The sequence below is a fragment of the Marmota monax genome, unplaced genomic scaffold, assembly GCF_021218885.2.
Source record: "Marmota monax isolate L192 unplaced genomic scaffold, Marmota_monax_Labrador192_F-V1.1 WCK01_AAM20220418_F8-fsc00017, whole genome shotgun sequence".
In the NCBI taxonomy this organism is placed as follows: domain Eukaryota; kingdom Metazoa; phylum Chordata; class Mammalia; order Rodentia; family Sciuridae; genus Marmota; species Marmota monax.
In genome coordinates, this window is record NW_026695241.1 from 1,395,198 (window position 1) to 1,411,837 (window position 16,640).

Below are 16,640 nucleotides of genomic sequence, written 5' to 3' on the forward strand. Positions count from 1 at the left end.
GATTGCTTTAACACTGTAGACCAGGGAGATTGAGATGCTGCAGAAGCTTTGTCTCTAGTCCTTGGATGACAGGTTTCTGCTGTGTGTTCTCAGAATTTTCTCTTCAACTCAACAGAATGGGTCTATTTAGCTTTTTTATTGTAATTGAATGTTCCTCAGTTATCTTTTCTAATACATAGCCAGTAATTTAAGACAAATAATTTTCTACAGCTTAGGGGAATTAAGTTTTCTTTGTGTTGCATCAAGGGAGCTATCACTGTGGTCCTTTAAGTGAGTGTTTATTTGAGCTTTGTTTCCTAAGTTGGGTTTAACTGGAGTTATTAATCAAGCTAGAAAAGCTGCTCTTGGATCATTAAGTATTTCTGTAAGCTTCCCTGTGTGAAAAGTAGTTTAGCTACATTTTGTATGCATTGGTGTCACAACAAAATACTAATACTTGCCTCTTTTCCTTATTATTAGAATTTGTCATAAAAATAATTATCCTGGGTAATCTCAAAAAAGCAATTATTTGTCTACTTATAAATATAATGTTATTATACTGAAAGTGTATAATATAGGATAATTCAGATTTCTGACCAGTAATTTATTCCCCTTCTCCACCCCCCCACCCCCCCAGGGAATCACAGACACGGCTCAGACCATTTATGAAACAGCAGCTCGAGAACATGAGAGCAGAGGGGTTACCGGTGCTGTGGGTGAAGTCCTGCGCCAGATTCCCCCAGCAGTGGTGAAACCTCTGATTGTTGCCACTGAAGCGACATCAAACGTGTTGGGTGGCATGAGAAACCAAATTAGACCAGATGTTCGGCAAGACGAATCACAGAAATGGCGCCACGGGGAGGACTGGCATTTCCAACGAGACTCCTTGTGAGGAGAGTAAGGGTGGAATAAGAAGCATAGAGCCCCAGTGGCAGATTCAGAGGGAACTCATTTATTTTATCGTGCTCACCTCAGGAACAAAAGCATTTTTTTTTTTTTTAGTTAAATAATTTAACGTAAAAACAACATGCAACCAAAAATTCTGATATTTAGGACTAGTTTGGTATTTGCCTATAGAAGCATTTGGTGGCTGGTGTCAAAGATTGTTAAAGCATTTGCTGCCAAGTTAGTGTATTGCTTACTTTTATTAAAATGACTATAATTCTCCTTGTTGTAGACAGGATTTCATTGGAAACCTTCTTTTACAGCATAGAGTGCTCAAAAAGCATTGGAGCATTCTAAAGCACTATTTATGTAGCTCTGGTGAGTTAATTTTTCTCAAGGTTTAGAAAGAAACACAGCTTCAAAACTTTGGTTGAGAATCAGAGAAGCCCCAGGGGACGCAAAGTAAATAGGGCTTTTAATATGATACCAGTGTGAAAACACAAGTCACCCTGCTGGGTTAGGTGTTCCCCACACTTGAGGTGTCAAAAGCAGCATTCATCCCATTTACTCGGAAGAGCCTTCTGGAGCTTGGAAAAAGTGAAGTCACAGACATATTCTGTCCTGTTGCACTTTATCCTCTGTGTGTGTTTGTGTGTGTGTGTGTGTGTGTGTAGATTAATACAAGTCATGTTCTTTATTCCTTATTCTTTGTCATTTACAAAGTTACACAAAACACGAAGAGGAGTAAACATGCCTGAGAGCTTCTGGCAGACGGAAATACCCAAGTGCAGTAGCTTCCTCTAAGTGAAAGTGGAAACGTGCATTCTGTAATGAACTGGGCCCATGTAATTGTTTGTTTAATTTAAGCAGGTATAGTGCAAGCTTGTTAGAATGTGTGGGAAGGGAGATTGGAAGTAGTTTTTACTCTTTGAAAATTAAATTAAAAAATCCTCAAAACATATTCCCTAGTCAACTAATTCAGAGTACCATTTTTATTTGGTTAACAGTGTACATTTTGATAACCTGTCAGGAATGAATAAAGTATTTTCTATTTAAAGATAAAATTGTTTTATGCTTTAATGACTATTCTGCTTTTCATAGAGCATATTCATAAATGCAGTACTTTGATTTAGTCCAAAATATTTGGAAATACTTAGTCAGAATTGATTGTGGTTGTTATCAAGTAAATGATCCCCAAGGACTGAGAGAGGTCCCTGATTGTGGAGTATTGTCACATAGCTTCTCATTCCTAATGTGTGGGAGGGGTTGCAGGGGAGTATTGTCAAGGTGAATTTGGATTTTGGAATTGTTTTTTCTTTTTGGGGGGGTCAGAAAATGAAATTAAATCAATTTTATTCTCTAAATTTGTAAACAGGGAGGCAATGCAAACCAAAAATCCACACATTCAGAATTCATAAAAGTCGTGTTACCATAGCATTTAAATTTACTTTTTTTCCTTTTTATTGCTGAAAAACTTAGAAAGGCAATGCTCAGAGTAACTACCTGCAACTACCTGCTTGAGCATCATGGAACCATTTGTAACTCTATCCCTATTAACAGTCCAGCCTCTGGGGTGTATTTTGTTGCCTTGCTCACCAGCTCCAGTATTCTGTTTGCCTTAAAATAAACCATGTTGTGTACGCTACCTGATTAATCAAGCTGAAAAACACTGGATCAAACTTTAAAATCTTTAATCTCTTAATCCATAGTTATACTTAAATTTAATTAAATGTAATATGGGGGAAATAATTATCCTTTTCTTTGCCCTTGAGTTGTGAATGGTTTAGTTGAAAAAGCTCATTAACACATACGTCCTTTTGATGGGTCTCTGCACTGCCTTCTGTCCCACCCTCCTGCCCTGCTTTGGGGTGGGATCACTGACTGGAACAAAAACTATGTCTCTCAGAGATTCAGTGTCAAGGGACTGTTCATAGTCAGTTTAGCCAAAATGCTCTTCCCTTGAGCTGTTAGTAGAGGGCCTATCTGTATCTGAACATGTGTATGTTAACTATCTCCTACTAAAGAGGGTCTTTTCAGACTTCCGTGTGAGGACACAGTGAGGAGTGTGCAGCAGGATCCTTGGGTTGCTGGATCTGCAAGCCACCAAGCAGATGACTTGGCCAACATACTTAGTTCTCCAAGTGAAGTTTTCTTTTGACCAAGCCCGATGGGAATTTGGTGTGCACCTGTGCGAATGGTGGCATGTGTCTGTGCCCCCTACATTGGGAGGTGACCTTGAGTGGGAACTGTGACTCTGGTCACGTCACACCCTGTGCAGCTGTGGGCTACTCCATATTTCAGGCTCTCAGTAATATGCTTTTGAATTGTCACTTTGCCTGCGTGTTGAGTTGGGATGCGACGCATGCTGTTGCATTGAGCCCCTTGCAGGTCTCCCCCAGGAGTCCAGGTAAGCAAGCTCCATCAGGATCTGCCAGGAGCCTTAGACTCCCACAGTGCTGTTGAGGTGACTGTGTTATAAGTTGTCAGCACAGACCATAGCCATAGCCATGTATTTCTCTTGCACTGACCAATTTTACCTTCCTGTGTATCCCCATATTGCTTTTATTTACAAGTACAACATCTATTGAACTCTTTTTTGGGGGGGTACTGATTGAACCCAGGGGCGCTAACCACTGAGCAACATCCCTAGTCCTTTTTATTTTGAGACAAGGTATCACTAAGTTGTAGAGCCTGGCTTCAAACTTGCGATCCTCCTGCCTCAGCATCTCGAGCCCCTGGGATTACAGATGTGCGCCACTATGCTCATCTGAAAATTGGCCTTTGACAATAGATAAAACTGTTTCTTTCAGATTCTGTGGCAGTAGACTTTCATTTTAATGAAATTGGGGTACAACTTGGTTCTTGCTTAGAGTGAATATATTTAACACTGATGTTTTTATATGCAAAAGTCACTTTAAGAAAAAAATCTTTCCAAGGAGCAGCATGCCTACCCCATGGCAAAATAGTAATAAAGACCAGTGGTTTTTGTCCACTGCCATGTGCCACTTTTTAAGTGCTGTTGCAATATTTCTGGTTTTTAGGGAATTGCTGTTGAACCTCAGATGCCCTTTGACATGGGTCCTTGGTACCTGTGTTCTCACCAATGGAAGAGTTGAATTTTAAATGCAGAATCTACATTTTCACTAAATGGTTTTAGGATTAACTATTAATTTTCTTAGCATTGATGTAAATATTGTATATGTGAAAAGCTGGGGCTGGGAATGTGGCGCGGTGATAGAGTGCTTGCCTCATGTGTGAACCCTGGATTCAATCCCCAGCCCATGGGAGCTTAAAAAAGAGAAAAAAAAAGCACCCAGCTTCCGTTTTCTCATGACTGTGTGGAGTGAATTCCCGAGGTTATGGTTAATGTGCTGAGCCATGGGGTGCACACTCTTTCCTTTCCCTTCACATCCCCTGGCCTCACCTGCAGCAGTAGAGAGGATAGCTGATTTTTTAAAATATATATATTTTTTAATTCTATCTACCCATGACAGTAGAATGCATTTTGACACGTCGTACATAAATGGAGTATTATTTCTCATTCTTCTGATTGTTTGTGATGTAGAGTTACACGGGTCATGTAATCGTGTGTACATAGGGTAATACTGTCCCATTCATTCTAATCATTTCTATCCCCATGCCCCCTCCCCTTCCTTCACACCCCTCTGTCTAGTCCAAAATACGTCTGTTCTCCCCCCACGCCTTATTGTGAATTAGCAGCTGCATATCAGAGAAAACATTCAGCTTTTGGTTCTTTGGGATTGGCTTATTTTGCCTCTTATAATGAGGATAGCCAATGTACCTTGAAAATAAGAGACTGTGCACACTCATTTTGGACCTGCAAATGCATCAGCTGGATATAGCAACTGGCATCCAATACACATTCAAACAGGGAGTGGTGATGCACACCTGTAATCCCTGCAGCTCAGGAAGCTGAGGCAGGAGGATCTCAAGTTCAGGGCCAGCCTCAGCAACTTAGTGAGACCCTGTCTCAAAAAGGGCTCAGTGGTCAAGTGCCCCTGGGTTCAATCCCTGGTACAAAAAAAAAAAAAAAGTTGTGCTTCATGGCCTGCCTGCTTTTAGCTCAGTGCTTAAGATTGTTGTGGGGCAAGCTGCTCCTTTAATAGATGTGATGCCCAGTTGCAAGGCAGCTACTTCTAGTGAGGAATTACTTCCCTCTTGTCATGCTGTCTGCAAACTGAAGACAGAAAAGGCATTCCTATAAAATGCCACAATAGGCCTCTTTGGGGATGAGAAATTTGAATGTCAGTTCACATTTTGGATGTTGGCAAAGGAGATAGAGATGTAATTCCTCCTTGAACAGCCATGCGGCTTTCAGGCACTGGCTTCCTAGTGAGTGCCAGAGTGCTGCTGTGTCCAGAGCTCGGGAGTGTTGGCACTGGCTCAGGGTCACTCGTGCCTGGGGAATCAAAATAGCAGCCCCCAACGTGCTTCCTCTGCTGCTTCACCTGCATTTTGTAGCTGTGGATGGCCGCTCCCGATTTCTGGTCGATTGGCCTTGCCCTCTGTAGCCTGCTGCTCACTCAAGACTCGAGGCTTTCTCAAGGAGAAATTTGGAAGCGACACCAAATTCAGCTTTTACGTAGATCCAGCCTGACTTATTTTAGAGACTGAATCACCACAAGGATGAGAACGTTCGTGTAGATATTTACCGACTTTGCTAAATTTCCTAATTATCCTAATTGTGTTAATTATGGATGTGAATACTTACAAGAATACTGATACTGTACAAGTATTTTGGTGGGAATGTATCTGTTAGTGTGTATTTAAAATATGAAATCAAGAATACTCAAAAAATTAAAATTTATTTACTCTTTGGGTTTTTCTTTAATCATAACTGTTGTCTGTCACCATGAATTGTTTCCAAAGCCTGTTTGAAATGCCTCTGGGACTAGGAAAGGACATTCCCATGATCCTGCATTTCAATAGCAAATCTGGCATTTGCTACCAGTTTCTAACACATAGAGTATATGATCTTACAATTCGCCGCTCCTACCCCTTTTGAGTAGTGATTACTCTTTCTGCAGTTTGGACTTGGAAATACATCCTGTAGTTTTGATCTTAAGGACCTAGATAAATATTTGATAAATCTGTTTGGAGAAATAATTTGCTTATAAAGGAATGTATAAAAGGCATTTTAAAGACAAATTACAAGAAGTTTGATGTGGCAGGTGTCACTGTGCAGTCATCCTCCAGCTTGAGCCCTGGGAGCACAGGACTAGTCTCCTGGGATGCTCAGTGTGCCCTGCCCCTCCCAGCTGTTCCCCAGCTTCCCTGGTCCTGTGCTCCTGCCTGAGGCCTGTAAGCAGAGGTTGGAGGAGCCTGGAGAGTGCCTTTTTTAAACTAAGGTCCCTCACAAGTCAAAATAGGGCCCAAGCAAAGGTCCCTCCGTGGCAGCACAATATTTGGGACCTGATTGATCTTTGGGGGGGGGGGGTGGCCTGTGACTGCAGGAGGTCTCAGCCTCTGGACCTCTACCCACTAGGTGCCAGGAGCACCTCCCCCCCCCCCCAACTCTGAAAGCCGAACACGGCTCCAGTAAAATCCAGATGTCCCTTGGGGAAAAGCCTTTTTGGAAACCCCAGGACTGAAGCTCCCTGGCAAAAGTGGTGAGGAGCCCTGGCTTCTCCCCGCTGGGCTTTGCCTTCCTGCCCCAGTCGGGCCGCGCCACCTCCCTGTCTCCTCATTCCCCATGTAGCACTGTCTCCTCTTTTTTTTAAAAAAAAATTTAAGTTGTTGGTGGACCTTTATTTTATTCACTTATTTATATGCAGTGCTTAGAATCGAACCCAGGGCCTCACACGGGAGGCAAGGGCTCTACCACCAGTCTGCTCTCTGAGTTTGAGTCCCCATTGGTGTCCTACCCCGTCTGCCCATGCAGGCAGCGTCCCTGTGTGCCCGGTGCCCATGCAGTGCCTTGCCCAGAGCCGGGAGCCGTGCGTGGAGGGTGAAGGAAGGAACCGCAGGCCATCTGGCCTGTGCAGTCACTTTGCCCAGGGAGAGGAAGTCATCTGCCTAAGATGGTGTGACTGATGTTTAAAGGTGCTTTTTATTCAGTGTCATCTCACTTTCCCTGGTTTTCGCACCACTGGTAGTAATTCTAACATACACATAAAATAAGAAATCCATCATCTCTGAATATCTGCTCTGTGGTGACCACCTGCTCCGCACTGAGCCACAGACACACACAGAATCAGCAGGGTCCTGGCAGGAAACCCATGACCCATGGGGGTGCCTGGAGCCAGGAAGGAGCTACTTCCTTGGTGGCAGGGCAGGGGGCCCCAGGAGCTCCAGGGCTCTGTGGACCCAGGAGAGACCTCAGCCTTGAGTCAGTGGCCACTTCTCACCCTTCACAGGTGTCCTCCTTCCCGTCCTCCCAAGAGACTGAAGCAATGCGTGCCCCTCCCCCAGGCTGAGGGTGACTCACACAGGGGTGGCAGTGGGTAAAGTGGCCAGAGGAGCGATTCCCCATACCCCACTCTCCTGCCCTCTGGCCTCCCTCAGGGCTCCCCTAGGAGGAGGCTACAGCAGTGAGGCTCAGCCTCCCAGGCAGAGGTTAAGGTGCGGGCCAGGGGCTGGAGGGTGGGGGTGCAAGGGTAGGTGACAGCCATCCAGACTGTGGATTGTGGTGCTCGCACGGCTCTCTTCATCCTGCCTCCTTCCCTGTGGCTCTGCCTCCTCTGGAGTCTGAGACTCCCCTGAAATCTCTACCTGCAGCAGGAAGGCCAGTGTCATTGCTGTCCACATTCTATTGGTCAGGTCCTGCCAGATGGCCACAGCTCACTGGGAGGCACCGGGCAATGGAGGCTAGCTGCGTGCCCTGGACGGGAGGAACTGGGTTGCTGAGCCCTGGGCAGCTCCCCACCCGCAGCTCACAGCGCCCACTTTAGACTGGAAGCCAGGAAGGCCGGCAGCAGATCATGCTCTTCTCCATCAGGAGACAATCAGCTCACTCCAAGATAATTTGCTGTTGCCAGAGGTAGGATTTCCCCCTTCCTGGGCTTGTTGGTATTCCTGAAGGCAAATCCTCGCGAAGCAAATAAGTTAGATCCAGCGAATTTGCTGGCTAATGAGGCAGGATATGATGATGCAGTGGGTCTCAAAAGTGTCTGCTCACTGGAATCACTAGGCACTCTTAAAAATGCCAATGCCCACAAGCCTGTGATCTCAGTGACTCAGGAGGCTAAGGCAGGAGGATCACACAAGTATGAGGCCAGCCTCAGCAATTTAGCAAGGCCCTAAGCAACTCAGTGAGATTGAATATGGGAAACAACAACAACAACAACAACAACAAAAAAAAAAAAAAACGGGCAGAGGGATGTACCTCAGTAGTGTAAGTGTCCCTGGGTTCAATCCCCAGTACCTCCCTATCAAAAAATGACAAAGCCCAGGTCACATCCAAGACCAATGAAGTCACCACCTCTGGGGTGTATTTTTAAAACTCTAATAGACAAGTTTGGTTATGACTGTGGCTAAGGGTGTAGATTTTTGAATCAGGCTACTTGGGTCTGAAGCGAGGTTTTACTATTTAGGAGCTGTGTAGTCTTGGGGAAGTGACTTAACCTCTCTGTGCTTTGGTTTCCTTCTCTATAACATAGAGATAGTAGCAGTGTACTTATGAAGATTGTGTGAGTTAATATCTGCTTAGTGTTTTAAACAGTGTCTGACCCATGTGAGCACCATCCAAGTGTTAGAAATGCTGCTGCTGCTTCTTGAATGCCTGCTATGGTACAAGGCCCTTCACCAGTCCTGGATGATTCTGCTTTCGCTTTTCGGCAGCGCAGAAGCCAGTGAGCAGACCCCTGCTCTAGCAAGAACCTGATCAGACGCTGCCAACCATTTGGGCCATTGTTCTCATAAGAGTGTATCAGTTTGAGTCATGTTTCATGAAGCTGAGCAAAGAAACAAAGCCATGGGAGCAGTTGTAGAATTCCTGGCGTGGGAGGCCTCGGGACATGGCTTCCCAGGCGCCAACAGACCTGGAGCATGGCGCGGAGCCGGGGAGCTGGCTCCCCTGTGAGCCAGGTGTCAGGGTTGCCTAGTTCCAGGGAGGTCGGATTGGAGGGTGGTGCAGACTCAGAAATAAGACTCCAAGAGCACTGGAGGCCAAGTCTTTGCTTTTGGAGTAACCGAAAGGCGAACGCTGGCTTGTGCTCACAGGAGAATCTCCAGGCCACCGCCAGGGGACAGGACATTCTTGCAAACTTGGGTCCCACTGGGGTGCGCACCGCTCGGTGCCAAGCCTCCCCTCGCTTCCAGAACCGAGGCGCGCATTCCGTCAGCCGACTGTCGCCGGCGGAGCCTCCTCCGACACTGAGTGACAGTCAAGAGCAGCCCGCGTCCCCAGCTGCGCTATTCCAACTCCGGAGTCGCGGCCCCGGCGCGGTCGCAGGCCCGCGTGGCGTGGGCGCTGGAGGCCGGTCCGCGCCCCGGGTCCATCTCCACGCGGCTGCAGCGCTCCTCCTCCGCCGCGGGACCTGGTTTTCCTCGAACCCTGCGGAAGCCGTCCCCCCCGGCTTCGTTGCACAAGCCACGCCTGGAGGTGGCCCGGCCTCGAGGTCCTCCGTGCTCTGGAGCCACGGGTCTGCGCGCTTCTCTGCCGCCCCTCAGGGTGCATCTGCCGACGAGCCCCGGCAGGGGGCGCAGGGAGCCAGGGACAGGTGGCAGCCGTTGGTTGCCCTGATAGAAGCTGTACCTGGTGACCCGCCCCATTCATTGGGAGCACTTCCTCCTGAAGAGATTTTGCTTTGGGCCCGACCCGTGGTCGCCCGCGTGGGGCTGGCTTTGGGCATGTGTGGCAAGGAGCACCCCCGCCTCGGTGCCAGCAGAGGGAGCCCGCGCTCTCCCTGCGGAACCTGGGGCTGGACCGCGTGCCCCCCAAGTGTGGCCTCTGCAGTGCGAAGGCTTTGGGAAAGTCCTATCCGCCTTCCTCTCTGGGTCTGGTTTTTTTTTTTTTTTTTTTTTTTTAAGAGAGAAAGAGAGAGAGAGAGAGAGAGAGAGAGAGAGAGAGAGAGAGAGAGAGAGAGAGAGATATTTTTTAATATTCATTTTTTAGCTTTTTTTTTTTTTTTTGATGGACACAACATCTTTATTTGTATGTGGTGCTGAGGCTCGAACCCAGCGCTACCGCTTCAGCCACATCCCCAGCCCCTCTGTGTGTGTTTTTTGGGTTGGGATTGAACTCAGGGCGCTTTACCGCTGAGCTGCATCCCCAACTCTTTTCTCTATCTCTCTCTTTTTTTTTTTTTGGCGGGGAGGAGGGCAGGATCTCGCTAAATTGATGAATGAGGCTGGCCTCAAACTTGTAATCCTCCTGCTTCAGCCTCTCAGAGGCTGGATTACAGGCGTGTGCCGCTGCACTGGGCTCTTCTTTCACAGAGCTCACCTGTGACAGCTTCCCCTGAGTCAAGGACACTGCTTAAATGTCAATTTTTTTTTTTTTCACGATCAATTTATCCCTGGAAATACTGGGTCACGTGGCAGCACACAGCAGCCCCTGTGCCTTGAGGCTTTCCTCATAGGTTGATAAGGAATATTTGGGGCCTGAGAGAAGAGAAATGGGCTTTGGATTCCCATCCCAGTCTCTTTGTTCTCCCTGGGGGGTGTCTAAAGGGGAGTGAAACAGAAGCTGTGGTCACTTCTCTGCTAGATCCCTTTCCCAGAAATGCAGGGTCCCCTCCCCAGTCCTCTGCTTAGGTCTGGGGTCAGGCAGGTGCCCTCCTGGGACGTGGTGTTTAAGTGGGGAGAGGGCATCGTGATCCAGATAAGCCATAATTTAATACAATGTTTTAAAAACAAAGTTAACACAAAAGCATCCGTAATGAACAAAACCTTAAAATGTCAAAGACAGGATCAGACGTGGGACTGTTTCGTGCGCATCACCCCCAACCTGGTTGGGGCCCTGTGGGGTCGTACGGTTGGTGGCATCTCCTTGTGACGGAATCCCACCCCTCCCTCCCTTTGCTCATGCTTCCCTGCCTCCCCTCCGATCCTGAGATTGGGACAGGACCAGGCCGGGGAGGGGGCATGGCTGGAGGCAGCCACGGGCGCTGGGAAGGGGTGTTAGGCACCAGGGAATGGTCCCCAGGTCCCCAGTGGGAACTTGCTACGAGCCGCTGTCACTCTTTGGACTTAATGTTATTAGCAAACCCTTGCTGGGGGGCTGTGCGGGGCTGAGCGGGGCCAGGTGACTTCAGGTGGCTCTGGCTGGCCCCCAACCCCCATCCCCATTGGACCCGACCCACCCTGCCACTCCCCTGGCAGCACCTGCCCCTTGTCTCCTCCTCTGGGGCTCCCTGCTCCCCTTGAGTCCAGTCCTTCAGGGTTTGGAGTCCCCACACCTCCAAGAAGTCTCCCCAGCCCACCTGCCTCTCCCGAGGCCGTTGTTGGACAACCTGATCGTGTCTGCTGAGTGTGGTTCTTGGGTGTGTGTGGGGGTGACTTTACCCACTAAGGGACTCTTCAGTTGACACAATTTGGGGGGTTGCTCCTGATCCCCCACCTGGTGCACAGAGGCCAGTTGCTGCTAAACACTGCTCAGACAGGCCCACCCCCAGCACAGGTCACTTGGCCCCAAATGTCCACAGTGCTGTGAGCCCTGAGCCAGAACTCACTGAGCTCTTGTTAAGGGTTCCGTGACGTCTCCCAAGAACCAGATTCGCAGCTTCTCATAACACCTGTTTGGGATTTGAGTCTGTCGCAGTCAGGGGCAGGCAACGTCCAAGTTCATTCCTGTTGCTATAACTGGATACTCGAGACCGGATAATTTATAAAGAGGAAACGTTGATTTCTGTGGTCCCTGAGGCTGGACCTTCTAAGAGCATGACTCTTGCATCTTCCAGGTGTCACAAGGTGAGGGCCTCGTGCTGTGTCATGACAGGGCGGGCATCACACGGCGCGGCCAAGCAGGAGGCCAGGGGGGTCCTTCCTTAACGAGGCCTCTCCCGTGAGGACCCGATCATTCATCTGTGAGGGCATGAGTCCTTCAGCTTGGCCTCATGACACAATGGCCTCCCCCAAAGTCCCACCGCTCAGCACTGCTGCCTTGGGGACTGGGCTTCCAACATGGGACATTTTGGGGACATTTCAAATCATAGCAGACCGTGAAGCTGGGGTTTTCCCTCGTGGGCTCTGAATTTGAAGCAGGGAAGTCAGCGTGGGGCCACAATGTCACCCCCATTGCCAATACGGGTTAGCCTGGAGGTGAGCGGCCAGGATGGGCTTCTTGAAGCTGAGTCTCAGACTACAGCCAGTTTAGTCATGCAGCCCAGGAAATGCTGATGATGGCCCCCCTGGGGTAGAGCCTGGAAGCTTACCTGGTGGCCAAGAGAAGACAGAGTTTGCAGTCAGGCACTTCCCGAAGAGAATGGAGAAAGGAGCTGATCCCTACAGGTCTGGCTCTTCTTTTTGGAAACTGTTTAATTAGATAAGTCAGTTCTCTTCCATGGAGCGGGTGGACAAGAAGCCAGGATTGTAGGGAACAATCCTCTTTCTATTAAAGTTTGATGAATCAGTCAGGATGGGCTGGGTTCTGCTGCAATAACAAACATCTCTCAACTCTCATGGCTTGAAGTAACAAAAGTTTATCTTCTACTCACTCTCTACTGGTTGGCAGGGGATTCTGCTTATCGCTCAGGGGTGCAGGCTGATCTTAGCACAAAGTTTCTAGGTTGGCTACAGCAGAGAGAGGGTGTGGAAATCTATGATCTTAAATGCTCTGCATAGAAATGATTGTGCATCTCACCTTGGCCAGGGGGTGAGAGAGAAGGCCACACTCAGCCTCAACAGACTGAGGAAATTCAGTCTTCTCCTTTTCCAGGAGAGCTCAGGAATTGTGGCTGGGCTGCAGTAATGGCTGTCACAGAAGGGTGGGGAAGAAGGGTTCCCTGCCTCCTCCATCCTATCAACCCTGGCCGAAAGATACTTCTCTCGGAAACATAAGACGTTCAGGAGCTGTTCCCAGGGAGCCACGGCACAGGACAGATCCCTAGACAGAGAGGAGAAAGGCCCCGATCCCAGACATCACACCAAATGTCACTGTGAGGTGGGGCAAAGTGTCCCAGGCCTCAGTTTCCCATCTATAAAATGAGTGCCCTGCACTAGATGCGCTCGTTCCTGGGGGTCTGGATTCTCCGGTTGGAAAGCGTCTTCCTTCCCTCCGCTCCCCGGGCCTTCAGGAGGCACGTGCCTGCAGGGACTGCACAGCGGCCTGACTCTGGTTTTCAGAGGTCAGGGGGGCTCCTCACCGAGCATCACCGTGCCCACTGTCCCTTTCCCCAGAAGCAGAGCCACCGGCTTCCTGATGTCAGAAAGCCCGGCTGGGCTGGCAGAGCCACCTGTACCTGCAGAGTCGGGAGCTGGGGGGTCATTTTAAACCACGGCGGGGCTGGTCTGTTCCCAGCTGCAGACCGTCGGCGCCCTCTGTGAGCGGCGATCCACTTCAGGGACAGCCACTCCCTAAAGGCCACCTCTGGACACACTGCTGCCCACACAGGCTGTGATGACAATGTGACCTCGAGGTGACAGTCACCCTTGGCCTTGGCATGACTCTTCCCCTGACTTGGGCGAGGAGAACTGCAGGTGCACGCGGCCACCCGTGATTACCCGCCTCACACGTCTCGTCGGCCCTCCAGGGCGGCTGCTGCTAATGCCTCTGGGGTCCTGGTTGCAGTCCCCTGCCAGGGGGCCCGCAGCTCTGTCAGGACCTTCTCCAGTACCAGGGAGCCCACTGGGACTCCAGGCAGCTAGTCGTATCTCAGGACAGCTCTGCCTGTCAAAGGCTCCTCCTCAGATTACGGAACTTGTGTCTCAGGAGTATTTTTCCTCTGGTCCTACTGTGGTCATACTAAGTACATCCGTTCCTCTCCCTCCAAGCTCAGGCCCTGCTGTGGGGTCCCCTCCACCTCTGCCATTCTGATCTCTTTCTTCTGAACCAGGCAAGGGCTGAACCCATACTCCCCATGGCCCCTGTGCAGGCTGACTCAGTGGGATTTCACCTTCCTCATTGTAGATGCTCTGCTCCTATTGATGCAGCCAATAGCTGGCAGCTATTTGGGTAGTGGTCATATACTGAGCTCCCTACCAACTACCACCAAGAAATATCTTCCCCGTATGGTTTCTGATTTCTAAAAGACCGTTTCTGATACTTCCCCTTTCCCTGAATTTCCTGGAAAGTAGACCTGGCTTCCTGATCCTTGTCTGAGATCCAGTCCCGGCCATAGGTATCTCTGCTGCCATTGAGGCCACTTGGCCTCTTCTCGGACCTCACTGCTGGGAGCTGTCCCAAGGCCTCATGGGCATCCTGGGTCTGGAGAGAGCCCTGCTCAGGAGCCCAGCTCCCTGGGAATCCTGGGTAAGTCTTCCTCCCTCTCTGGAAGGGAGATCTCTCCATCTATAAAACAGAGAGGTCAACTTCATATGGCACTCTGTCACAACCAGAGAAAGGACCCTGGTGCCATTTCTCGGATTTTGTTCCGACATCCCGACGTGGCCTGCACTCGTTTGCATGGTATTTATTTACTTGGTGCTGGGGTTTGAGCGAGGCTCTCCTGACACTAAGCACACAGCACCCCTGGGCAGTGCCCGGCCCTCGGGACAGCCCCTGCGAGCCGCAGGAGAGCCTATGTTCCTGGCTGCAGCGGGGGCCTAGGGCACGTCTCCAACTCCCCACCCTGGTGGCTTCCATCCCTTGGCTCATTCCATCTTTCCCAGCCGGTGTGGCAGCCCGTTACTCACTTCAATTCCATAAGATCCCACCGTGGGGTGGCTGCGGGGCCCTGTGGACCGACCGCACATGGCGGTGGACATTGTGCCTTCCCCAGAACAGCAGGAAGGACATGCAGGTGTGCAGAGGCCAGAGAGCAGGCAGCAGCTCAGCCAGGAGCTGTGGCAGGAGGGAGGGTGGAGGAGGGAGGTGGAGGAGGGAGGGTGGAGGAGGGAGGTGGAGGAGGGAGGTGGAGGAGGGAGGGTGGAGGAAGGAGGTGGAGGAGGGAGGGTGGAGGAGGGAGGTGGAGGAGGGAGGGTGGAGGAAGGAGGGTGGAGGAGGGAGGGTGGAGGAGGGAGGGTGGAGGAGGGAGGTGGAGGAGGGAGGGTGGAGGAGGGAGGTGGAGGAGGGAGGGTGGAGGAGGGAGGTGGAGGAGGGAGGGTGGAGGAGGAAGGTGGAGGAAGGAGGTGGAGGAGGGAGGGTGGAGGAGGGAGGGCGGAGGAGGGAGGGTGGAGGAGGGAGGTGGAGGAAGGAGGGTGGAGGAGGGAGGTGGAGGAGGGAGGGTGGAGGAGGGAGGTGGAGGAGGGAGGGTGGAGGAGGGAGGTGGAGGAGGGAGGGTGGAGGAGGGAGGGTGGAGGAGGGAGGGTGGAGGAGGGAGGTGGAGGAGGGAGGTGGAGGAGGGAGGTGGAGGAGGGAGGGTGGAGGAGGGAGGTGGAGGAGGGAGGTGGAGGAGGGAGGGTGGAGGAGGGAGGGTGGAGGAGGGAGGTGGAGGAGGGAGGGTGGAGGAGGGAGGGTGGAGGAGGGAGGTGGAGGAAGGAGGGTGGAGGAGGGAGGGTGGAGGAGGGAGGGTGGAGGAGGGAGGTGGAGGAGGAGTCCCCAAGGCTCCCACCTGCTCCTCATCAGGGTGATTCATCTCCAGAGAACAAGACCCGCCTGCTCTTGCGACACTGTGGAGTTCCCTGGGCTGGATCTGGAGGGGCTTAGGGTCGCCCAATCGGTGATGGGTACGGGGATGGATGGGGCTGGGGGAGGGCTGTGTCCTTCCCAGGATTAGGAGCAGTCATGGCGAGACGTGGCCATTGACCGCAGGTTCCCGGGCCCAGGACAGGGCCGAAGCCGGCAGTGGACTGGGGAAGAAGCATCTCCAGGAGCCCTTCATAGAGGCTAGGTGGGAGCCTCGTGGGCAGTGGAGCAAGGGGTGCTGCAGGACCTTCTGCTGACACGTCCCTCCACCCAGGGCGGGCGTCAGCACCCGGGGTGTGGCTCAGGCCTGATCCAGGTGGCAAGGGAAACCAGCCAGCGGTGCCAACCAGCCCCATCCACAGGAATCTGAAAAATGGCTCCTTCAGCCAAGGCAGGAATCTCTGCAGTGAGCAACAACCTCCCGGCAGGGGGTCGGGCCTCAGTGCAGCTGCCAGGCGCCAGGCCCTCCTGCTGCGGCTGCCTTCAGGAGGCTGGCTTCTCAGGGACCTTGTCACAGCGTGCCCTTGAACCAGCCTGGAGCTGTGCACTCAAAAGCTCAAGGCCGGCACGTGATCCTGGGAATGCTCTGCACCCCTAGAAAGGTTGATGAGCCACGAGCTGAAGGGGCTGAAGGCAGGTGGCAGAAGGACAAAGGCAGCTCAGGGAAGAGGGACGCCTGTCCATTCCTGTCCAGCGAGTGTTGCCGGTGCCTCCTGCCTCTTGGCTCGGGAGTGTTGCCTGCAGAGCTGCCGCCTGGGGGTCTGGAAGTCACCAGCCTCTGCCCCTCCCTCACCGCCCTTCCTACCCTGGCACACGGGGATGGACTCATAAGGACTCAAGGAGGGTGAAGGAGGTGGCCCCGGGACGTTGGCCCTGTGGGTGCTGTGGCTCTCCCTGGGCTTGCTCGCGGGCCACCTGCCCTCTGTCCCTAGACTGTAAATGAAGGAGCTGGGTCAGATCAGGGCTTGCAATCGCAGCCACCTGCAGTATGGTGCCTGTGCCACGCTGGAGGGAGGGCTCCCAGCCCACAGGGGGCGCTGTCACTCAGCACCCAAGAATCAGTGTCCTGGGAGCCCCAGAAGGCCAGCTC

At 51.4% G+C, this 16,640-nt stretch overlaps 1 protein-coding gene across 3 annotated transcripts in view; it reads left to right on the forward strand.

Moving 5' to 3' along the window:
- The window catches only part of Atg2b (autophagy related 2B), a 64,011-nt gene extending 62,083 nt beyond the window's left edge, over positions 1-1,928 (forward strand). For all 3 annotated transcript variants that reach the window (XM_046440520.2, XM_046440519.2, XM_046440521.2), the window contains one exon: positions 617-1,928. In XM_046440520.2, the coding sequence (XP_046296476.1) occupies positions 617-871 (255 nt within the window). In that variant the 3' untranslated portion in view covers positions 872-1,928. The remainder of the gene's footprint in view (positions 1-616) is intronic.
- Positions 1,929-16,640: the final 14,712 nt, after the last annotated feature.